Source organism: Leopardus geoffroyi, chromosome D3, assembly GCF_018350155.1.
Source record: "Leopardus geoffroyi isolate Oge1 chromosome D3, O.geoffroyi_Oge1_pat1.0, whole genome shotgun sequence".
In the NCBI taxonomy this organism is placed as follows: Eukaryota; Metazoa; Chordata; class Mammalia; order Carnivora; family Felidae; genus Leopardus; species Leopardus geoffroyi.
The window spans coordinates 70,010,666-70,035,076 of record NC_059339.1 but is presented as its reverse complement, the minus strand read 5'-3'; the positions used below and the strand labels follow the sequence as shown (position 1 = coordinate 70,035,076).

At 48.2% G+C, this 24,411-nt stretch overlaps 1 protein-coding gene across 4 annotated transcripts in view; it reads right to left on the bottom strand.

Moving 5' to 3' along the window:
- MAPK4 (mitogen-activated protein kinase 4) overlaps window positions 1-24,411 on the bottom strand; it is a 153,659-nt gene that overhangs the window by 35,950 nt on the left and 93,298 nt on the right. For 2 of the 4 annotated variants that reach the window (XM_045456913.1, XM_045456912.1), the window contains exon 2: window positions 16,858-18,477. In XM_045456913.1, the coding sequence (XP_045312869.1) occupies window positions 16,858-17,403 (546 nt within the window). In that variant the 5' untranslated portion in view covers window positions 17,404-18,477. The remainder of the gene's footprint in view (window positions 1-16,857; window positions 18,478-24,411) is intronic. The other 2 variants (XM_045456915.1, XM_045456914.1) reach the window with 1 other exon arrangement.

Sequence of the window (24,411 nt, the reverse complement as noted above, 5' to 3'; positions counted from 1 at the left end):
AAGTATTCCCTTCTCTCCAATTTTTTGAAAGAATTTGTAAAATTGGTATTATTTCTTCCCTAAATATTTGGTAGAATTCCCCTGTGAAGCTATTTTGGCCTGAAGTTTTCTTTGTGGAAATGTTTGTTAACTACAAATTCATTTCTTTAAATAGAGATAGGGATATTCAGATTATCTGCTTCTTAAAAATTTTTTTGAGGGGCGCCTGGGTGGCTCAGTCGGTTGAGCATCCGACTTCAGCTCAGGTCATGATCTCACAGCTCGTGAGTTCGAGCCCTGCGTTGGGCTCTGTGCTGAGAGCTCAGAGCCTGGAGCCTGTTTTGGATTCTGTGTCTCCCTCTGTCTCTGCCCCTAACCCACTCACATTCTGTCTCTGTCTCTCTCAAAAACAAATAAACATTAAAAAAAAATTAAAAAAAATTTTTTTGAGCTATAATTCACATACCATAAAATCCACCATTAAAAAATGTACCATCCAGTGGTTTTTAGTGGGTTGGCAAGGTTGTGCACCCATCATTACTAACTAGTTCCAGAAAACTTTCATCATCTCAACATAAAACCTCATTCCTGATGGAAGTCACACTCTATTTTTCCCCAACTCCCAGCCCCTGACACCACTAATTTACTTTCTGTCTTTGCGAATTTGTCTAATTTGTATAGCTCACAGGAATGGAATCATACAATAGGTGGCCTTTTGTGACTGGCTATTTTCACTTAGCATAATGGCTTCTAGATTCATCCATGTGGTGGCACAGCGCATATCAGCACTTCATTGTGTTTCATGACCCAAAGAGCCAAAACCATCTTAAAAAAGAACAATGTTGGAAGACCCACCTCCTGATTCCAAAACTTACTACAAAACTGCAGTAATCATGGGGCGCCTGGGTGGCTCAGTCAGTTAAGCATCTGACTTCGGCTAAGGTCATGATCTTGCGGTTTGTGAGTTCGAGCCCTGCATTGGGCTCTGTGCTGACAGCCTGGAGCCTGAAGCCTGCTTCGGATTCTGTCTCCTTCTCTCTCTGCCCCTCCCCCACTTGTGCTCTGTCTCTGTCTCTCAAAAATAAATAAATGTAAAAAAAAGAAATTAAAAAAAAAAAACTTCAATAATCAGGAATAGTGTTGTCCTGACATAAGGAGAAACATGAATGAAGCTGGACCTCTCTCTCACACCATCTACAGCAATGAATTCAAAATGGATCAAACACCCAAATGTAAGAGCTAAAACTATAAACTTTCACAACTCATAGGTGCACATCTTCATGAGCATGGATTAGACCCCAACTGTGAAAACAACAAAATAAAACATAAACTGGATATCATCAAAATTTAAAAAAAAAAAAAAATTGTGCTTCAAAGGATACCACCAAAAAAGCAAAAGATAACTCACAGAACAACAGAAGTTTTTTTTTTTGCAAGTTATTTATATGCTAAGGGACTTATAGCTAGAATATATAAAGAACTTTTACAGTTCTATAATAAAAAAACCCAAATAACCCAAATAAAAATGGGTAAAGGATCTGAATGGTTTCCCAAAGAAGATCTACAAATGGCCAATAAGCACACGAAAAGATGCTTAACATCATTAGCCACCAGGGAAATGGAAATCAAACCACAATGATGCACCATTTCATACCCACTAGGATGGCCAGGATAAAAACAAACAAACAAAACAGAAAATGAGAAGTGTTACTGAGGATCTGGAGAAACTGAATGCTCACTGCTGGTAAGAATGTGAAATGGTGCCACCAGTTTGGAAAACATTCTGGTAGTTCCTCACACAGTACCATATGACTTAGTAATTCCACTCCTACGACTATATCCAAGAGAGATGGAAAGGCACGGAGAGATGGAAACAAAAGCTTGTACATGATCGTTCACAGCAGCGTTATTCATGATAGCTGAAAAGTAGAAACAATCCAAATGTCCATCAGCCGAGGAACAGATAAACACAATGTGTGTATCCACACGAAGGGATGCCATTTGGCAATAAAAAGAAATGAAGCAGTGATACCTGCTGTCACATGAATGAAGCTCGAAAACATACTAAAAAGATGCCAGCCACAAAGGACCACCTATCACATGATTCTATTTATATGAAATGCCCAGAATAGGCAAGTCCATAAAGAAAAAAAAGGTAGATTTCTTCGTTGCCCAGGATTGGGGAAGGGAGGGATAGAGGCTCTAGGGGGTGATGACTCAGGGGCTGGGGTTTTTGGGGGGGTAATGAAGACATTTTAAAATTGATTCTGGTGATGGATGTACAACTCCATGAATATACTAAAAGCCAGTGAAATGTACATTAAAAAAATTTTTTTAATGTTTTATCATTTATCCTTTGAGAGAAAGACAGTGCATGAGCAGGAGAGGGGCAGAGAGAGAGGGAGACACAGAATCCGAAGCAGGCTGCAGGCTCTGAGCTGTCAGCACAGAGCCCGACGCGGGGCCCAAATCCACAAATGGCGAGATCATGACCTGAGCTGAAGTCGGATGCTTAACCAGCTGAGCCACCCAGGCGCCCTGTGAAATGTACATTTTAGACGGGTGAACTGTGTGGTATGTTGATTACGTCTTGATTAAGTTGTTTTGAAAAAAAGAGTTTAAAGGCCAATATAAACCACTGTTCCACTGAAAGGGTGCCCCAGCTGGTAGCCTCTTCCCAAGCAGATGCATGCTGGGGCAATGAGGCAGGCCTGGGGGCGCAGTTAGTTTCCAGTGGGGAGAGATGGAAGGAGAGGGTGGTGCAGGCATGTGGCCAGGGCAGCAGGTGGACATGGGAAGATGGGAGCCTGTGGGGAGCCCACGGGGGGAAGGAAGGGCCCAGGACACAGGGATGGCAATTTCCTGTCCAGGCCCCACCTTTGCTCATGGCAGGCCCCAGGGAACGTCATAAAACTGCTCTGTTCTCCAACTTTCTTCGTGGAGAAAGCAGAGGCAGGTGTTCCCCACTGCATGACTCTTCTCTCTTCTCATCACAGAAAGCACCCAGAAGTCCTTGAGTTCTGGAGCCGAGTCCAGGTGTATCAGCTGCTACCCGGGTCCCTGGGGGCAACTCTGGTCCAGGCTCTGCTTCTTATTAGCAGTGGGCCTTTGATGAGCCCCAGCGGTCCCCTAGTCCTCATCTGTCAAGTGAGGAGAATAATTAACTTGACCTGCCTCCCTCAGGGGTTGGTATGAGGATCCAGAATTATCACTGCTGGGAAAGAGCTCCTAGGGTGCATTACTGTGAATTCCGGGAAAAATTTCAGGGTGAATACGATGATATTGATCTCACAGCTACAGGAGCCATGGGCTGTTCATGCTCTCTCGTTAGCATTTGCAGATTGGTTGGGGTCAGGGTTGAGGGCAGCTGGTGACCACAGAGCAACGCTAAACAAAAGGCCTATAGAGAACCACTAGGGAAATAGGAAACGGGAAAAATTCATCCCCGAGAAGATGAGTCCTGCCTTGCACAGCTGCTTCATTGAGCTCACTGCCAGGAGGACACGTGGCTTCTGCAGATGGTGGTGGCTCTGCATAGAAGCTAGCGCAATACGATGTTCACGACCATACCCTGGAGTCTCCCACACCCTGGAAACCTGCTGTCCGGGTCATCCGGGGACACAGGAGAGGCCAGCATGGTGCAGCACGCAGAACAAGGAATGGTCCCTCCTCTCCTGCTGCCTCAGACAATGAGGGGATCTCGTCAGGTGTGCGATGGACAGTAGAGGCAAACAGGACATCGTGAAAGAGGAGAAGAAGCAAGAATAAGCATTGGGGCAGCGCTGGGACAGAAGAAGCTCGCCTCTTCCCAAAACAGCTGTGCCAGGATGGGCCTCTGCTCTGCATGCCTGGATGTGGAGTTGCTGGCAGACATCTAAGTGAGCGGGGGGAAGGGTGGAGGGGTAGGCATGACAGGTGCTCATTCCCGGGATCCACGCTGAAGGGCCATCACTGACGTCTATTCTGATCGGTTGGTCCCCACGCTTACCAGTCGTTAAATATTTTGAATATTTTGAATAGTGTATAACCTCGGTACTAGAATCGGTCTTTGGTTAAGTTGCCAAAGTGCCAACATTTAGTGGTCTGGTCTCCCAGGTTAAACACCCTCCTCCAAGTGCAGTGCTTCCTAATCAATCCATTCTGACAATTCATTCAACTGACTTGTTCCCACTTTTCGTCACTCCTTCAACTTGTATCTTAGATGAGAGACTAAAGCATGGTCAACTGCCTCAATAAAATTTACCACTGGGGCACCCGGTGGCTCAGTTGGTTAAGCGTCCGACTCCTGATTTGGCTCGGGTCATGATCTTGTGGTTTTGTGAGTTCGAGCCCTGAATCGGGCTCTGCACATCGACTGCTCCGAGCCAGCTTGGGATTCTCCCTCTCTCTGCCCCTCCTCCGCTTGTGCTCTCTCTGTCTCTCTCCAAATAAGTAAATAAACTTAAAAAAAAAAATTTACTGTTAGTGGTAGAATTTCAGGTATCTGAGAACACAGGAACTCCCTCATGATTAATAATCATAGTAAAAAAGAACTAATATTTACTGAGTGCTTCCCAGACGCCTGACAGAGTGCTAAGCATTTCACACACAGCCCTGTGGGGCAGAGGACAGAGCCAGTCCGAGGTGGGTTAAGTAACTTGCTCTGGGTCACATGGTATCAGCAAGGAAGGTCACCCTGCTTCTTCAGGCCCGGCACTCCCAGAGGTGCCTGTCCCATGGTCCACACGGAAGACAGGCTGGCATCTGGGTGAGGAGGTAAGACACATGTGACACACTGGACACCGGAGAACGGAACCCACAGAGGGTCAGCGGGCACATCCTCCTGGGTCAGATGCCCATGTGCCTGACCCTTCTCTCTCAGGGATGGAATAATTTCTACTCTTTGTGTAATAAACATGTTCTTGGTAAACGGACTCTGGCAACCAATTTCCCCAACCTCCCACCTAAACAGTTAACGGTGCTAAAACCATGCACATTCATGTTGTGTGTTTTGGGGGAACTAAAGAAAAATATATAGAAGGAGAAAGAAATCCCCTTCTTTTTACTTGTCTTGTCTAACTATTGTTAACGTTTTGGAGTTTTTACTTCTAGCCTATTTTTGTATGTCATTCTTTTCTCTGTGTTTTAAACTGCTATGGTCACCATCTATACAATTCTGTGTCTTGCTTTTTAAACCTAATCATTATTACATAAACATTTTCTATGCTATTGTAAACTTCAAAAACACCATTGAAAATAGTTGTATCATGTTCTAGTTAGTGGATAAGCCATAGTTTACTTAACCATGCCCTAACCTCCAACGTGGTTTTAAGTTTAGATGTTCACGTATGAGTTTCTCTCTAAGTGAATTGGTGGTGTTTGCCCACATCTGATTTTTGTGCATCTAAGAATTAAAGTGTCACAGCTGGTCACGGAGCTTGCATTAGGCTTTTTTACTTTAGGAGGAGTTTAAAATTTACTGAGGTGAAAGGAGAGGCTTCTGGGACGCCAGTGTGGCTGAGTCGGTTAAGCATCCAACTTTGGCTCAGGTCATGATCTCACGGTTCGTGAGTTTGAGCCTCGCGTCGGGCTCTGTGCTGACAGCTCAGAGCCTGGAGCCTGCTTCGGATTCTGTGTCTCGCTCTCTCTTTGCCCCTCCCCTGCTCATGCTCTCTCTCTCTGGGTCTCAAAAATAAATAAACTTTAAAAAAAATAAAAAATAAAAAAAGAAATGAGAGGTTTCTGTAGACAATGTCCCTGAATCTCAACAAGGGACTTAGCTAAATCTCTTAGGACATCGTGGTGGACAATGAAGAAACAGATCAGATAACTATGCAATTATGTAAATTCACAACTGGTTGGACAGCTATATCCAAAGAATGCTGGCTTAGGGTCAGCGTCACCCTGGAGGGAGGAGGTGGCTAGTAGCCAGGAGTCTAAGTGTCTCACCTAATCTCTTTAACACATTTTAAAATCACTGATATGGGTGAAGTCCTAGAAGACTTCTGGGTTTATAAATTTACAAATTTATAAATTTAATTTAAAACTAAATTAAAACTTATTTAATTTTTTAAATTAAACTTATTTAATTTAAAACTAAATTTAAAACTAAATTAAATTTATAAATTATGAAGTTGTAAGGGATAAACTGATGTGATAAAACAAAGATCCAAAAAGATCTCATCAGGTTGGAATATCTGCCTAAAGCCAACAGATGAAATCTATCAGGGATAAGGGTAAAGTCTTATATTTGGGTGACAAAAATCAACTATATATAAATGTAAAGTAGAGAATACCGAGCTTAACTGAAGTCAGTTGGCTACAAGCTCAGTATGAGACAATAGTTGACATAGCTGCCCCCAAAAAACCCCACCGGCAGCACGGACAGTAAGTCATTTATGGAGCAGAGATGTCACACTCTCAGGGACTCGGCTGGCTAAATCACAAAGTATCTGTTCTGAAAGACACATTTTTTTTTTTTTAAATTTTTTTTTAACGTTTATTTATTTTTGAGACAGAGAGAGACAGAGCATGAACGGGGGAGGGGCAAAGAGAGAGGGAGACACAGAATCGGAAGCAGGCTCCAGGCTCTGAGCCAACAGCCCAGAGCCTGACGCAGGGCTCGAACTCACTGACAGAGAGATCGTGACCTGAGCTGAAGTCGGACGCTTAACCGACTGAGCCACCCAGGCGCCCCTGAAAGACACATTTTAAGAACGTGTATGACAAGTAGAAGGAGGTCAATGAAAAGATAAGGTAGTGTGAGCTCTGGCAACATTATCATCTAAACAGCCACAAGGCAGTGTAGCCCAGTGGGTACAGCATGGCCTCTGAAGCCAGGGGCTGGGCTTTGACACCCAACTCTGTCATTTACTAGCTGGTGACCTTGGACAAGTTACTCTCTGTGCTTCGATGTCTTCATCTATAAAATGGGGACAACAGCAGCACCTATCATCATCATCACTATTATTACTATTATTATTATTAGGCTGGTACAAGGACTAAATAGGATAACACCTGTCGAACACTTAGAACAGTTGCCTGGATATGATGATATGAAAACAAAGGGCTTCTAGGCTGCAGAGATTTAAAGGGGCAGGATGGAAGACCTTTTCAAATATTTGAAAGCTGCACTGAGGAAGAGAAATCATGCTTCATTCTGAGAGGCTCTTGAAGGCCATACTCGATTCAGTGGAAAGGGAGGGACTTGGCTTCTTCATTAGTCAATAAGCATTTAATGTGCACGTATTTGGGGTCAGATACTATGCTAGGCGCTAGGAATACAGAGATGAATGAGATACATATTCTTTCCTAAGGGCCCAGATGGGGAAGAGCCATATGAATAGAGAATCACAACAGGATGGGAATAACTGCTTTAGGCCTCTGGAGGGAGGTGTGATTAACTGTCCCCTGGGGAGCTGGGCAAAGCTTTGACGACGTGGGGCTGTTGAGCTGAGTCTGCAGGGATAGTAGGAGTTCGTGTGGGAGCAGAGGGAACAGTGTGTGGGACCAGAGCTGTCACCGAGTATGGGATTATCCAGTGAATGGTGACAAGTCGGTGATGTTACAGCACAAAGTGGGTGGGGTGGCAGGAGCTAGAGATAAGGCTCAAAGAAGTGTAATACTGATGGAGAAGGTCCGCCAAGAAAGATGGGATAATCCTAGCAGTCCTCCCCCTGAGCCTACTCTACGCTGCTGTCTTCTCAACAGGCAACCAACAAAGGCTGATTTAAGAAATGACACTTAAGGGCACTTGGGCGGCACAGTCAGTTGTGTCCGACTTTGGCTCAGGCCATAATCTCACAGTTTGTGGGTCTGAGCCCTGCATCTGTGCTGACAGCTCAGAGCCTGGAGCCTGCTTCAGATTCTGTGTCTCCCTCTCTCTCTGTCCATCTCCCCTCACTCATACTCTGTCTCTCAAAAATAAATAAGCATTAAACACATTTTTTTAATTGACAAAAATAAACATTTAAAAAATAAAAAAAACCACACACTACACTTAGAAGAAAACCGAAAAGGATTTGACTCAATTTTCCAATCATTCTTCTGCAGTATAAAGACAGGAATAAGACAGTATCATGTCCGAGACATTTACAGTCTGGGAGTACCCAAGTGGAGGGGCAAGAACAAGGCCTGGGGCAGCCTGGTGGGACCCTCCCCACCAGGCTGAAGATACCATGTGAAAGGGAGTCCCTTACTGGCACATCCACTCAGGTATAAAGGGAAGGAGGAGCGCATTATTCAACACTTAGCCCCCAGGCTTTCTGCCTGATTCCATTGAATAATGTTCATTGAGCTAAGGATGTAGAGATAAGTAAGTCATCAACAGCTCCTTCAAGGTGTGCTTATGATCTTGCATTAAAGGATAATTAGTCACACAGAGCATTACATCATTAAACGTGAGGGCTGTCCGCTTCTGGCCACGAAGGCGTGACTGGTGCTGGATTTGCCCTCCTATCATAAGCAATGACAAAACCGGAAACACATAAATGGTAGATGTTTTCAGGCACTGGACAACGGGCTGAGCAGGATCCCTGAGAGAAGGGAAGAAACACATAAGGTGAACTTCATAGCTGCCCTGGCCCTCTGTCTGAGTAGATTTCCTAACCACAGCACAAGGAGGGAGGGTGAAGCGGATGTGGTTGTCCTCGTGACCTGGGGAGGGAGAAACTGGAGTCTGGGGCTGCTGAAGCATCTAGAGCTGGCAGGGAACTGGAGAGGAAGGAGCTTCAATAGGGTGGGAGCCCCAGAAGGTTGTTGGTGGTGGTGGTGGGGGTGGTCCTGCATGGACCTCTGGCTGATGGCTGTGCTGCACCTACCCAGGGCGAGACTCTGGCATGGGCTAGCAGAGAGCAGCTACTGTGGGACCTAGAACAAACCAAGGACAGTAGAGGTTATAGAGACACTGGATCCATAGGAGTTCTAGTCTAGCCAGAGGGGAACACCAGGCATTCCAGTGAGACAATAGAAAGGCCAGGCCCGGGGCATAAGGACCGTGCTCTGGAGTAAGGGTTATTCTATTCCTGCCCTATCAAACTCTCAAAGCCTAAAACCAAGCCTTAACAAAACTAAGGAGAAGCATCAGTAAATTAACTGCCTGCCAGAACAAAACCAAAAATCAGTGTTGAACTCATTAAAGGAAGACAATATAATTTAGGATCCCTTTCAGAGTACCAATTGCACTGTCCACGAATAAGCAAAAATGACCAGAAATGGGGTGAAGAATGAAAATGTGACCCAAATTCAGGAGAAAAAAGGAGTCAATACAAAACAACCCTGAAATGTCCCAGGTTTGGAATTAGCAAAGACTTTAAAGCAGCTATTATAAATATTTCATGGATTTAAAGGAAAATATGATCTCAATGGATGAAGATGGGAAATCCCAGCACATAAATGGAAACTATAAAAAAAGGAGCCAAATGGAAATTCTAGAATGGAAAAGCACATTATCTAAAATGAAAAATTTACCAAATGAGCTTAATTACAAATTAGAGATGGTAGAAGAAAGGGTCAGTGAAGTTAAAGACAGAACCAGAGAACTTATGCATTCTTTAAAAAAGGACAGAAAAGGGGTGCCTGGGTGGCTCAGTCGGTTAAACATCTGACCCTTGACTTTGGCTCAGGTCATGATCTCACAGCTGAGTTTGAGCCCTGTGTTGGGCTCTGTGCTGACAGCTCAGAGCCTGGAGCCTGCTTCGGATTCTGTGTCTCTGTCTCTCTCTGCCCCTGCCCACCCCTCAAAAATAAATAAACATAAAAAAAAACAAAAAAAAAAACAAAAATGAGAGCAAAATTGTGGCACCCGGGTGGCTCCGTCGGTTGAGCATCCAAGCCTTGATTTCAGCTCAGGTCATGATCTCACGGTTTGTGGGATTGGACCCTGCATGGGGCTCTGCACTAACAGTGTGGAGCCTGCTTGGGATTCTCTCTCTCTTCCCGTCTCTCTCTCTGCCCCTCCCCCGCTCAGGCTCACTCTCTCTTTCTCAAAATAAATAAATAATTTTTTTTTAAATGAAAGCAAAATAAAGACACTTTCTAGATAAAGAATTTGTCACCAGCAAGCCTGTGCTACATGAAATACTAGCCCTTTTCCAGCATCACTGGAAGGAAGCAGACTTCAGCTGTGAGGTGAGCACCAGGTGAGGCAGTAGGCTGCTGTGGAAAATAAGGAGGCAGCTACTGATCCCTTTACACTTTTTTTTTTAAGTTTATTCATTTATTTTGAGAGAGAGAGGCAGAGTGCAAGCAGAGGAAGGGTAGAGAGAGAGGGAGAGGAAGAGAATCCCAAGCAGGCTCCAACCACGCTGTAAGCACAAAGCCAGATGCGGGGCTCGAACCCACAGACCGCGAGATCATGACCTGAGCTGAAATCGAGTCAGATGCTTAACCAACTGAGCCACCCAGGATCCCCTGTTCCTTTGCACGTTTAATCAATAGCTCAGCCCAGTGAGAGGCAGACCTATAGGCACATGAGACAGAGTGAGCTCTGAGATGGCAGTGAGCATGGCCGGTATGCACCCGTGCGGCTAGGCCAGTGGTAGAACAATGAAATACCTGTAAGCTGGTTGGGAGACAGGCACTGCTCCAGGCCCCTGATTCCCTCACTCATCACTTTGGCCTCACTCCCAGATACTCCTAGATCTCGCTATGATCTGGCAATAAAGGGTCAATTCCTGGCAAGCAGGGCACCTCCAGGACCCTGCCTTAGGCCTCTGGCCGGCTTCCTTTCCAATTAGTGGTGCCTGGGCCATGCCAGTTGTTAAAGATTTTTAATACCGCCCCTGGAGCTAAGTGGGGTTGCTTCCCAGGAAAGGAGGCCTGGGTATGAGGCTCTGGGAGTGGGCAGAAGAGGACCCCAGGAGGCCCAGGGACAGAGTGAAGACCAGCAAGTAGGGGTGGGGGGCTCAGTGGGCAGGGGAAGGGAGGCACTGAAAGCCAACAAAATTAGCTTTCCAAGTTGGCCTGAGTGTTCAGGGACACTTGACTCTCTAGTACAACCTCTGTTCTAATCCCCGAGGTCATGTTTTTCCCTTTTAAAAAGGGATATTTCATAGCCTTTTAAATAAATCTTTTCAGCTCCACTGATTTGGAATAACACGCTTAGCAGCTTAAGAACTTCTAGCTGGGCCTTCAGCAAGTTGTCCTCCGACGAGCCCATTTTCTCATGAAACGCTGGCCTCCCAGTATGGCCGGGCCTCTCCGGGGCCGGCACTGTGGACCCTAGGCCTATTGTGGGGTCCCGGGCAAGCCCTTCCTCACTCCCTACACGCAGGACCCGCGCCTCATTCCCTACAGCTGCAATGGGGACATCGTCCAAAATCTAAGCCCAGAGAACAAGTAGACAGTCTCTCGATCAGCAGCAAAGACCCTATTTTAGGCACAGAAACGAGCATTCCTCCTCTGAGTTTCAGTTTCAAGGGAATCATGCTTTAGGGGGGCTTTCTGTGTGTTCTGCCCAGGCAGACGGGAAGGTTATATTGGCCTAGATACACAAGAAGCCATCAAAGGAAGGCAGTGGCCAGGAGGTGGGGTTGATCAGCATGATTAAACCAGCATAAACACAGCCGACCGAAGCTTGGTGCAAAGCCTTTGCAAGCTGGCCGTGTGTGTTTGACAACACGCACCCTTCTGCCTCCTTTGGGACCTTGAACCACAAGCCTAAACAAACTACGGTGATCTGCTGAGCCTTCAATCACTCAGTCTCACTTAACTGTGAAACCAATATCTGTTGTTGAATAACATCGAGGGAAGTAGCTTACACCAGAATGAAAAGGGCACGTTTTCTAAAATCACTGCCCATATCACCTAACTATTGTGTAAATCACACCTAAATAGAACCAACACTCCTTTTGGTGTTGATCCATGGTTCGTGTAGCTTTCTACTGAATGTGAGGGACGCTGGGCAGGTGGGCAGTTTCCAGGGTACTGTGATGGAGGCCGTAAAAGTCATCCTGCCTAAAACAATCTTCAAAATTCCCTGTCACAGTGCCTGATATCCTCACCATTAACAACCCCATTTACTTAAAGTATCTGCTTCAAATACAACCCCATCATCTAGGAGTTCTTAGCCTTCTTCCTAAGGGCTAAAGTTTGAGAATATGGCTGCGGGAACCAGCAAACTCATCAGGACCATCAGCTTTCTGTCCACAGCCAAGCCATTCCGTGTCTTCAGATCAGTGGTTCTTGAGAGTTAAACCGGCACCAGAATCACCTGAAGGCTTGTTAAAACGCAGCTTGCCGGGCCCCAACCCGAGTTTCTGATTCGGTAGCTCTGAGATGGAACCAGAAACTTTGTATCGTTGACAAGCCCCCGGGTGAGGTCGATGCTCCGGTCCGGCGGAGAATCCGTCGCTGTGCTATCAATTTGTAAGGCATCTCTACGAGATATGTAGGCAAAGTGTGAACACGTTCTGATAGGGAATGGGGTATTAGGACAGAGGGCTCTGACACAGAAAGGGGCCGGGGCCCAAAGGCAGGCCAGCCTAACAGAAAACTCAAGACTTTCCCGAGTGATCTGCCAAAACACAGGAGCCACTGGCTGTCAAAATTCTGATGAGCCTCTTACTCTTGCTTTCTTTCCTGGGTATTTTCTGCCGACTGCCCCCCGAAAGGCAAATCTGCTGGCTGTGCCCCGACAACCCCAGCAAGGGGTGGCTCCTTTCCCTAGCCACGGGTGGCCCCTCCAGGACAAACCTGTGTTCACACAGCTCATCTGGCTGTCCGCATGCTGCAGGCTCCCGGGGGCTCCAGACACTTCTTGGAATTTACACAGGATTCAGTGAAGTCTTAAACAACATTTGTTTTCCTCTTTGGAGATCATCTACTTCCTAATAGGATAAATTCAAAGTGAAACATGCTCTGACCCTTCAGCAGCCTCTTCTCGATATGAACAACAAAGAACTACTCAGCAGGCTGGCTGAGGAGGTGGGTAGAAAGGGATTCATAACAGGAGCAGAGGCTGGGAAGCCACCTTTCAGGTAGGGTCTCATGACTCCCCCTTTGGTCAAGTCAGGAGTTGGTTCCATATTTCAGTGCGGGAGAAACCAAGACCCGAGTGTCTGCGTGGTGTTATCATGGCATCTACTGGGCATATAGTTCTGTTAGTGATTTAGCTCTTCGTACATATGAAAGCACTCTGATATCTTCCACTTTGATTTGACTCTAAGAAGAATCCTATGAAACAAGCAGAATGGGAATGACCCTATTTGACAGATAGGACAACAGAGAAGAGGCACAGAAAAGCCAGCGGGCATGGAGTTGAAGTGTGTGCACTGGCCACTCATTGTGAGGTCTTGAGTGGGTCTCCTCCCCTTCCGAGGCCTCGGCTTTGTCAACTGTGAAATGAAGGGGACGGACGAGGTGACGGCAAGGTCTTCGTACAGATCTCATACTCAGGAATGAGCTGCACGGTGAAAGATTTGCCTGACGTCACACACACCAGTGAGGTGAGTAACAGTGACACAGGAGACACGTGCTCCCTGTGCCATCGAGAAAGCCATTAGAGCACCCCCACTGTCACCTGCTATCATCTCCGTGACAGTGTGGACTAACTGGGAACTCCAGCTGTCCTCTGGACCTGGCAAAGACTGACACCCCCTAAGGGAGGAGGGGTAGGGGAGACCCAGCATGCTCCCTGACTGTGCCTTAAGCCCCAGTGCTGCCAGCTGATCACTGGAGAGGAGAAGGCCTGGGTTGGCCACCTGGTTTGGCACTGAGACAAACTCAGTGGACACTTACCCCATGGCAGGCCCCGCGCTAGATGTGAGGGTGTGGAAGTGAAGGAGACTCACTGTCCACCCAGGAAGAAGTCACAGTAAGGAGAGTGAGACCAGGTGCTGCATACTGCTGGGTGGGTTATGCTTAGCCAAGGGGCCCGAGCCCAGCTGCCAGTCAGATCACAAAGCCTGCCCCTGGCCCTGGGCTGAATCAGCCTGGAAAAAGGATGCCCTTGTATAACCCACACAAAGGCACTGGCTGTGTCCCAAATGAGCACAATCTTCTTCAAGGTGAGTGCAGGATGCACACTACTTCAGGAGGGGTCCAGATACACACGTCTGACCCCAACCAATCCTCTGGCTGGAAGAATTACGTGTTCTCTTTCTGAGAGTCAAACACTCTAACCACATGCAATGAACCCAACTAGCTTCCTATCTGTAATGTGCTGGTAAATGCCTATTCTCCCATCTGTTTGAGACAGTCAACAAGATCAACAGGGCCATGTCTCAGGAGCAGCGATCGGACTCCGTGGGGAAAACAAGATGAACGCAACACGCCCTCAAGAACCAAGGGGCTCTCAGCCAAGGGGAGCACAGAAGAGGCAAACACAATGACCCACAAGACAGAGCAGAGAATGCTAGATGCTAGAAGGTCCAGGTAATGGGATGGGGGAGAACTGACCTGGGAGTTCACAGGAAGGAAAGATGAATTCCCACCGAGGACCAGCAAGGCTTCATGAAGGAGATGGTGTGTGGAAAGGCCATGCATTGAGATGCGAGAAGGCCCACGTTCTAGAGCCCCTCCTGTCAGTCAGCCAAATAATCTCAAGACAGCTGTTGCTCTCCATTTTAAAATGGACCCTTTGCCCTAAGTGCCTCACAGCACTTTGAGGATTAAATGAGAACTGATTTAAATGCATATTAGGTAAATAAAAGCACCAAATATAAAGTTTTTGTCATCACCCGAAGAAGAATAAGGAGGAGACTAAAAGCCGACAGTGTATGAGGGAGAAGGGGTGAGGGGGACACCGGCCAAACGCAGGGCTCACAACTGGCTCCAATGATTTTTTTTAACCACCCACAGCTAATTTTATTCAAGAGACTCTAAGGAGAATAAGTCAGAACATCTAAATTTCTTCGGCATCAGGAAAATGAAAAGTCCCAGCCAGAGCGGTGTCTGCCCATCCCTGGGGGACAGGAGCACAGTCACTGAGAGCTGGTGGCTGGGGAACATGGGCCTGGGCCCGGTGTGCTCAGCAAACACTCACTGCACAAATGGATGGGCTCCTTACTGCTTTCCAAGGGACTTTACATCCATGCTGTATTTTGATCTGTAACCACAAGCCAGTGGGGCGGAAGGCATATATTATCGTCCTGTCAACAACAGGGGAACCAGGGCTCCCAGAGGAAAAGGGACTGTCCGTGTCCCTAGACAGCAGGTGTCAGAAGGGAGCCTGGACCCCTGCCTCCCTGCTTCCTCACACCCCGCACCTAACAAGTGTTACTACAGCAGATCTTCACCCCCACAAATCACCTTCCCTGATGTTAGCGAAGGTCTTTTGTGTGCTGTTCAGAGCATGTTCCTTGGAATACATCACTTAATCAGACCCTTTCATCTAGGAAGGTCCTAGCTTTGCTCCCAAAGGTACTGGTTTATTCCAATTCTGAAAGTGGTTTTGCGCATCCCAGAAACAAGTGTCATGGATTCTATGGGCCTTTTACCAAATAAGAATCGATTTAGGTTAAAACCTTCAGTTTGATTGTTTGGAGTCATTGCTTCTTAGAAGCAAGTGAAGGTACAAACAGCAAAGGGCATGAGGAAGGGCTTTGTTTCATTTTGTTTTTAACTGTGGATATTCTTGCCTACAAAGTCAGCTATCAGTTTTGACAGACGGCCTGGCCACCGGAAGGGGGACAGGGGGCAAGTTCGTGGTTAAGGTGACAGTGAGGAACTAGAGCCAGCTGGGCTGATTCGGGGTCTGAAATCTGGGCTGGAACCCAAGTTCCAGAGGGTGAGGGTGGGACAGGGAACCCTGCCCTTCCCCCTCCCCCTGGACACCCTCTCACTGCACCTGCAGGACAGGTCAGTGCCTTTCTGGGAGTCTGTGACCTTCTGGCTGCCAGCAAATAAGGTGGCAAGGGAAAGCAGAGGAATGAGGCCTCGGGGAGAAAGCTGAAGCACGTTCCAGGTCAGAGCTACCCTCCCCTTTCGTGACCCACCTCAGCCCCTTGGCTGATAACAGTTCATGGCATACCTACATCCTAGGGAGTGTTTTCATTCTAATAAAAATTCATGGTTCAAGGCTTCTGGCAGAAGGCTGGTAATCACACCCACCCCACAGCTCTGTTGAGGGATGTCTTGTGACATGTATTCAGCAGCTCGCCTAAAGCGGCAGGAACCAGGGGTAGGGGGAATACAACTTCAAAGGACTCCCAGCTCCTGAAGGAAGCAGTGGATTAGTTAAGAAGAGGCCCGGGGCCTTGAGAATGAGTGTCGATATCTCGATCAGTGTGGCTGGGTCAGCTATGTCTCTGTGGCTGGTGGAGACATGGGGTCTCAGGACCGTCTAGACACCTGTAGCTTCAGTATGGCCCCGAGGGGCCAGGGCATCATGGGACCTAGGAGAGCTGAGCCATTAGCTAGACAGTATATACTGAGGATTCGTTCATCGGGTAAACTGTTCGTGCCCTCTGTCCACGGAGAGAGAGAACGGGACACAGAGTGCGAAGAGGAAGCAAGCTGAACTGGAGCACGAGGCTGCTGTGGTGAGGGGCCTCAGTGGGAGTCCTGAGCGGACAGGAGGGAGAGGTGGTATTAGGTGGATGGCAGGGATAAGAGGATGCTAGAGGCAAATTCACCAACCACACAGTTTTGAAGCCATAGAGTTTAGAGCTGGAAGAAATCTGAGAGATCATCTAGTCCAACCCTATCTTGTGCAGCTAGGAATTCTTGGTCACGGCCATGGGGCAGAGCCAAGACTGAGAACCGGGGCACCAGCCCCAGCCCCTGCTTGGCCAGCAACTGCTGTTCAGGCCAGTGATCTTTCTGGCACCCTCCAGCCCCTCCCAGGTACAGACTCTAGTCCCCTGATTCCAGCGGAGCTAGGAATACCCTTCTGAACAGCTGTGAGCACTCTGGAGGATTCTGTGGACCACCCATTTCTGCCATTCCAGCCAGACATACCTTGTGTGAATAATGCTGGTCAACGATCCTCGCCAACCCGAAATCCCCGATCTTGAGCACGAGGTCCTCCGTGCTAATGAAGATGTTGGCGGGCTTCAGGTCCCTGTGCAGCACGTTGGCGGAGTGGATGTACTTGAGCCCTCGGAGCAGCTGGTACATGAACAGCTTCGCGTGTTCCTCTGTCAGCGTGCCCTGCTCCAACAGGCGTGCCAGGTCGGTCTCCATGTACTCCTGGACAATGTAGGCCACGCTGAACTTGAACAGCTCGCCCTGCAGGTCAGTGCCCTTGGGCCCCAGCACCTCGTACACCTTCACGATGTTGTCATGGTCCAGGCGCCGGATGATCTTGATCTCCCGGAGCGCATGCTTCATGCTGCGGGAGTCACTCAGGGTGATCTTCTTCACGGCCACCTTCCGGCAGGCCCTGCTGTCCACAGCTGACAGCACCAGCCCATTGACACCAAAACCCAGGGGTTGGAAGTCAACGAAGCGCCCACCAAGGTCATACCCATAGACACTGGCGATGCAGTCGCCCTTCTCGGCCATTGTTGGCTCAGTGGTCAGGGTCTGCCCGTGTGGTGAAGGGGCGGTCAAAATCGGCCAAGTCCCGGGTAGTGGCTTCCCCAGCACACCTCATTGTGTCAAGTCCCAAAGCCGAGGGATGCCTTTCCTCGTGCTGATGTCGCTGCCACCGGCTCCCTGGAGACAAGAGTGGCATATGTCCATGTTTGCTGAGCTATGGAAGGAGAAGGCTCAGAGGGTTTTCTTAACTTGCATTGGGAGGGCTGTCTGCCAACTCGTCTGTACCCTGAACTCTCCTCGAAGCTTAGAATGGCTCATGCTTTTTTAAAACGTAGCATCTTGGAAAGAAAAACCAGTCTCATCATCTATGTGGATGTAAAGTTTTCTACCATAACGGACCTCAAGGTAAAAAATGCAGAAATGCTCCCCTTTATATCTTTTGTTGAAAGAGGTTCCTTCTGGCTGAAATGTAGAGCTGTTAGTGAGCTGTGTTCCTTTACGATGGTCCAAAGCTCAGTTTTGTCACAGCCTCCGGCAGCTTGGTAACTATTGTGTCCTGAGCAGTATGAAGGGATCCCGGCAATGGATTCTGGCGGCTTCTAGGGGTTTCTTTTACCTCTGCCAGCTCCCTTTTCTACCAGCTCCTCCTAGGTTTCATAGTCCAAATCAGGCTGGTGAGCACTGGTGAAGAAAGCCGGAGGAACCCAACCACCTTTCTTGAGCCCTACACCAAGTTACACCTCAAGTCCCAAATCCGAGGGGCACTCAGCTGCCACGCCAGGATCCTCCAGAGGCTTCCGAGGGGGCAGCATCCTCTGTCACCCCCTCATCCACGCCACCGTGAACAAGACTCTGTTCTGCTGGACTCAGAGAGGCTGCAGGAATGCGGCATCTTTCAGACCATGTCTCCTTTCCTGTCAAAGAAATAGCGTTGGGTAAATTTCCACACTCCAGCTTCCAACACCTTCCCACTTGTGTGTCCTTTGTTAACCAGCCCAAGTGTTATTTGATCTGTCCAGCCAGCTGAAACACTGCTTGCTCAGGGGATTCCAGACTTTGCACTGCCCGGCCAGCCCTCCTGCTGTGGGCAGCGCTCCCCTGGAAGAGAGAGAAGATGGATTGATTTGATAAGATCATCAAATGGTGCACCTTTTGTGTAAATGCCTGCTCCCCAAAGGTTAACACACACCAATTGTGGGTGGGAATGATCCACTCTGACTTTGGAGAAATTAATTTGCTATGCTCTCCAAACACATACATCAGCACTTGCTGGGGGTGTTGATCATAAAAAGTAACTAACTGGAGACAAAAAATAAAGGATCGATAATTTTTTTTTTTGTACTTGGACCCCTTTTCTTCCTTCTTTTGCAAATGTCTTTGAATATTTTGAGGGAATTTGCCACGTGCTGATGTTTAATTACACGTGTATCTCTTGCTTTCCACAGAGGTGGCAAAACCACACATACCAAGTAACAAGGAAATTTTATTGCCACCCTAAAAAAGGGATTCTCTGCCCAGCAAGGCAGGGCACAGACTTCTTAGCATGACACCAGGACTGGCATGGTGAACTGTATTCTCTTTGATGATGGGAACCTAGCTCTTCAAAGCAATGGCTCAAATCCTATCATGACTGCCCCCTGGTGGCTGCTGACTCAAATTACAGGCATAGAGCCTACATGGGGAGAAAAAAAACTGCAAGACAATGTAAATTCAGACCTCTGGAGTAAAGGCAATGTTATGGCTTCTGAGGGACTGGCAGCTTTTATAAGTTTATTAAGCCCAGGGACAGTCAGAGAACAGACACTGTACCCTGCACAAAGGAGTGAATCTAGTTCTTACCATACTATAGGGCCCCCTGTAGAGATGCTTTCATATCTGAACTTTGCACAACTCTGCAAATGCTAAATGAAACAAAACAACAGTAAACTCAATGTCTGAAATTAAGGGGGACAATAAGGGGACACAGATGACCTGAAATAGTAAACCATCAGATCCCCTCTAAAGACTTCTAATGAAAGAGATTTGCCAAGGGCCTGGAACACAGTGACTGCTCAAGAGATGTCAGCTATTGATGACTTTGTTAAAAATTTCCTTGCATTTGAATAAGAGGCACCTAGTATTCTAATGTTTTGACAAAATCGTCAGCAATCCTACTCTGGATGTTTTTATTGGTCCCAGCAGCAAAATAACCACAGTCTTACAGAATTTCAGACTGGGAAGTGATCATAGCAAACAAGTCCAGTGGTCCTTAACTGGGGACGGTACTGCCCTCCTTGGTTCATCTGACCAGGAGTCATTACTGGCCTTTAATGCTCAGGGCCAGAACCCTAACCACCTTGCCAAGCAGCTCCATCAGTGAATAACTGACAACCACCCCCAGGTGCCAGCACCTCCACTGAGAGATAATGATTCTGGCCCAAGTCCTCACTTTGCAGATGAGGGCACCGAGGCTCAGAGAACAGCAGCTCAATGTTTCTGGCGTAGACAGGGGCAAAACACATTTGATGAACTGAGAAATGAATACCGTTCACTCTGAGCATCCCTCGCCAATTAGAGACAGTGCTGGGACCAGCCTCTGAGCCACCCTCTGTGGCCCATGCTAGCGAAGTCCGCCGGGATACCTAATTCAGGGGAGCAAAAGAACCACCCTAGTGCTCCAGTCCATCCTCCTCTGGCTCTTGCTGCCCATCACATAACAAACTAAACCAGAGCTTCTTTCACTGTCTACCCACATGCCTGTCCAGTTCCCAAGGGCACAGCAAGCAGGCAATTATATATTTTGCTTTATGAGAAGAGACGCTTAAGCCTTCTTCCCTTTCCAGCTCCCACTGGGTTGTAAACAGACAGGACCGAGCACCTAAGCAAGGAGGAGATGACATCACCAGCAAGCGAGAGCAGGATTTGTTCCAGATCAGCTGCAATGCAGATAATCTGTGAACAATTAAGAGGTGCTCTATTTATTTTTAAAACTCTTTCCTCTTCCCCTCACGTGAGGGAGGGGCTGCCTCCCCTGAACATATGCACGTGTGCATGCGTGCGTGTCTGCGTGGGTGCGAGTGAGTGGTCTCCCTGACATGCGGCTGGCTCCAGTGGGCAGGTACCGTGTCACCTTGGGAAGACTTGCTTCCAGCCACTCTGCCTTCCTCATGGACCTCTAAGTACACTCTTTCAATTCCTTCCACCTTCCCAGTTCCTGAAATGTTCTCCTGCTTCCTCCCCACTCACTGAAGTCTTGCCCACCACTCAACCCAGATGGCATCTCACTTCCACTCCAGAGTTCCCATTCTGGAAGTGTCCCGGGTGACATTCTCCTTGCCTAAACTCCTGCAGTGTTCCTGTGTATGCCCTCTTTGACACTGACCACATACTAAGCTGGGCTGTTATTTAACGTCTTATATGTGTCCATCTCCCAACTAGACTTCAAGCTTCTCCAGTCCAGGGCACAAGGCAGTACTCAGAAACTATCTGACTTGGGGGCACCTGGGTGGCCCAGTCAGTTGAGCGTCCAACTCGGCCCACGTCATGATCTCGTGGTTCATGGGATCAAGCCCTCCGTCGGGCTCTGTGCTGACCGTGTGGAGCCTGCTCGAGATTCTCTCTCTTCCTCTCTCTCTGCCCCTCCCCTGCTCACTCTCTCTTTCAAAATAAAAAAATACACTTAAAAGCAAGTTTAAAAAAAACAAAGGAAACTAAATGGCTTGGACGTACATTCGTCCAATGCCGAGGAACACTCATTATGTCTACACAGTTGTCCTGCCCACATTTCCTAGATGATCAGCCTCCCCTCCCTAACTCTGCTGGTGCAATACAACTTGTTCAAGAGGGCTTTTCTCACACGCCCCAACCACTCAGACACATCAGATTTCTTAACTTCAACCTTCTCGGTGTCACCTGCTGCTCAGAGGCTGCCTCTGAGAATTCCAGGCAGCTGTTTCTCTGTTCCCGTGTGAGTTGACTGTTACTCATCCCTTCTCAGCCCTCTTCGCTTTCTAAGTTTCTTTCTACAATTCCTCTAAAATTTCCACTGTAAACCTTTTGCTTTTCTCCACAGGTGGACTGATCGCAAAACACCTATTACCTAAGATGTCTTGGCTTTAGCGGTTCATTGTTTGCATGACACGCCAGGGGGCATGAGCGCATCGGCCCTGGAGAGGGGCAGAGCCAGCATCTGGATGTGCCCACCGTTGCAGAGACAACAGTATGGCAACTCCTCAGGGCAAAGCACAGCCATTCTCCATTTGAACGTGGTGGCTCAGAGCTACTCTGAATCAGGTGCGATTTCAAACCAGGCAGTTGGCATTCACCTTGAAGGAAGGAAAGGTCATGGGTTCAGTTGTGCTCAAATGACAGTGAGCAAGAAGAATGCATGCAACTCCTGCAAGGGTAGCCTGGCTCCCATGATTCACGGTGAATGTTATAATAAAACGCAGGAGTAGAAACACCTACCCCTAGGCTCCTAGCAATGGACCTTCATTTCTCCACTGATTTCCCACGGACTCTCTTGCGATACTTTAGTTGGGGCCAATTAATGATCCTCTCACGCATCCAGCCTTTTAACACGTGGAGACAAACCAGAAATGAGATGGTGTGTGCCAACTGTCCCTTGCTGGGTTTCCTGGGGAGCTCGTTTACAAAGCAGCTTTGGAAATTCTAAATTTAGACTCAACTCTGCCTGCTCAGATCCTCCCAAACCGCATGCTGCTGTTGACTTTCAGCAGGAACTGTGGCCCCCAAGGAGGTGCTGATATTTCACGGACAGTGCGTTCTTCTCTCTCTTGAGCACCCAAAAAACCTGCAGGAAAGCCTTCTCAGGCAGGGCTGATGTTTACAGTTGAACAGGCTGCACACTGCACAATTCTAGGCGGCATCATTCACATTATAGTCAAGTCTGTCTGACTCTAAGGTTCGTGACCTTAATCACTATAGTCCATGTGAATAAAATCCTCTAGACCAGAGATCAGCAAATTTTTTCTATAAAGGGCCAGGGAATAAATGTCTAAGGCTTTGCAGAACATACCGTCTCTGTTGCAACTACTCAACCCTGCCTTGTAGCACGAAAGCAGCCATAGATAATACCCAAACAAAGGGCATGGCTGCATTTCAAAAACATTTTATTTACAAAAACAGGTGGGAGACTCAATTTGGTTAGGGGGCCACAGTCTGTCAACCCCTGCTCTTGACTGTGTAGGAACGTCCTCTAGGTTGTTCCTAAGGAGACACCAAAGTGTGCCATAGCCCGGACTTTTCCGGCTCCTCCTGTATGGTCTCCTCCGTCCTTGGACTCAGTCCTCCTGTTGCCCCTCATGGTGGCACTACCCCAAGCCTGCCCTCCCAGGGAGTTATTCTGGGCTTCGGCCCCCACCCTGGGCATAGTTAAGGTCGTTTGCAGGTTTCATGACCTCAGGGCCCACAAGCTACCTTCTATTTCTGACTCTGGTACTTTTCAGGCTGCTGTTGACGTGCCTCACCCCTACACACCCACTTGCACCTTCAGAGGCTTTCTGGAGAGGTGGCGAAGGTGACCTGATGGAGACAGGGTAGCTACAGTGACTGAGGGTCACCATGGGGTCACCATGGGCCAGGAGCCGTGCCTGAGGATTTCAGTTGGGTCTCACCACAACCCTGTGAGGTTTGTGTCACGCTCCCATGAAGCCCCCGAAGGAAGTAACTTGCCCAAAATTACACCACTAGCAGGCGATGACTCAAAGGCCACGCTTCTCAGCACTGCAGCCCCTGATCTGAGCCCAAGGGAGTGATTCTCACCACGAACCACCTAGGCCCAGGGTGACTGCCCGGGCCTAGAGAAGGGCAAATTTGGGGACATGCACACCTTCTGGTACTTTTCAAATTAAATCAAGAGGCAGCTACCTTTTCAGCCTGTGTTCAGCCCCAACGTGGAGGCCACGGCTCATAGCCTGCTTTATGGAAACAGAAAGTGAGAACTAGAACATTAAGACGAGTTTAAGAGTTGAGAAAAAACAAAAACAAAAACAAAAACACGACAAGTTTAAACAACCATAACCCTGCCTTCCAACTGGTCCTTGACCTCTTGGCTAATGTAAGCCTCAGACAAGCCAGAGCCCGGGATGCAGAGACTGGCCATCCTCGACGTGAACCGAGCTGAGCGTCCTCCCAGCTTCCTGATTCACCAGGTCCTGGGGCTGACACTGGCCGCCTACCCAGGAACCATTCCCACTTCCTCCGAATGGACAGAAAGCAGGTCTGGGTCAGTCATTAAGCAGCTGAGCCCAACCAAGGGATGATGCAGGATCGTTCTAAACCAGGGTTTCTCGGCCTCGGCATGATTGACACTGCGAGCCAGGTCCTTCTTAGCAGTGGGGTGACCCACGCACTATGGGATGTTCGGCAGCACCCCTCCTTCTACCCACTAGATGTCAGAACACCCCCGAGTCGTGACAACCAAAATGTCTTTAAACATTCAAACTGTCACCGGAGGGGCAGGCACACAACCACTCCCAGCTGAGAACCACGGGCTAAAGCCACCGTTTCCAGCAGTAACAGTACTGGCGTTTGAGCAGAAGACTTATTTGTTTTGTGGAGCTGTATGATCCACTGGTGTCAAAAGTTTAGCGACCTTGGTCTCCACCCACTAAATGCCGACAGCATTTCTGGCTCCTGTGACAGCCTCGCACATTTCCAACACCCCACAGGGCAATGGAGTATCCTACACCCATCGCTGTTGAGTCAAAATCATGGTAACCCAGGTCCCTTTGGCAGCAGTTGGCTTAGGGGCGGTCATATGATCCAGTTCCGCATAGTAAGTATTAAAGGAAAGTCTGCCGAGGGGGGTAGGTGCTGAGGACAAGTTTTCCTTCCCGAGAAGAAGAAACACCACTCCCATCTCTGGATGCAGTTGTGGGAGAGAGTGATGTTGGTGCTACAGCAGCCATTTTGAGACCACGTGGAAACAAGCCTGGGGACAAAGGCCAGCATAGGAGAGCTGGCACACGAGCCGGGAGCGTTGCTGACGTGGCCAAGTAGCTGAGCCAAACCTGGAAATGCTTCCAGCTT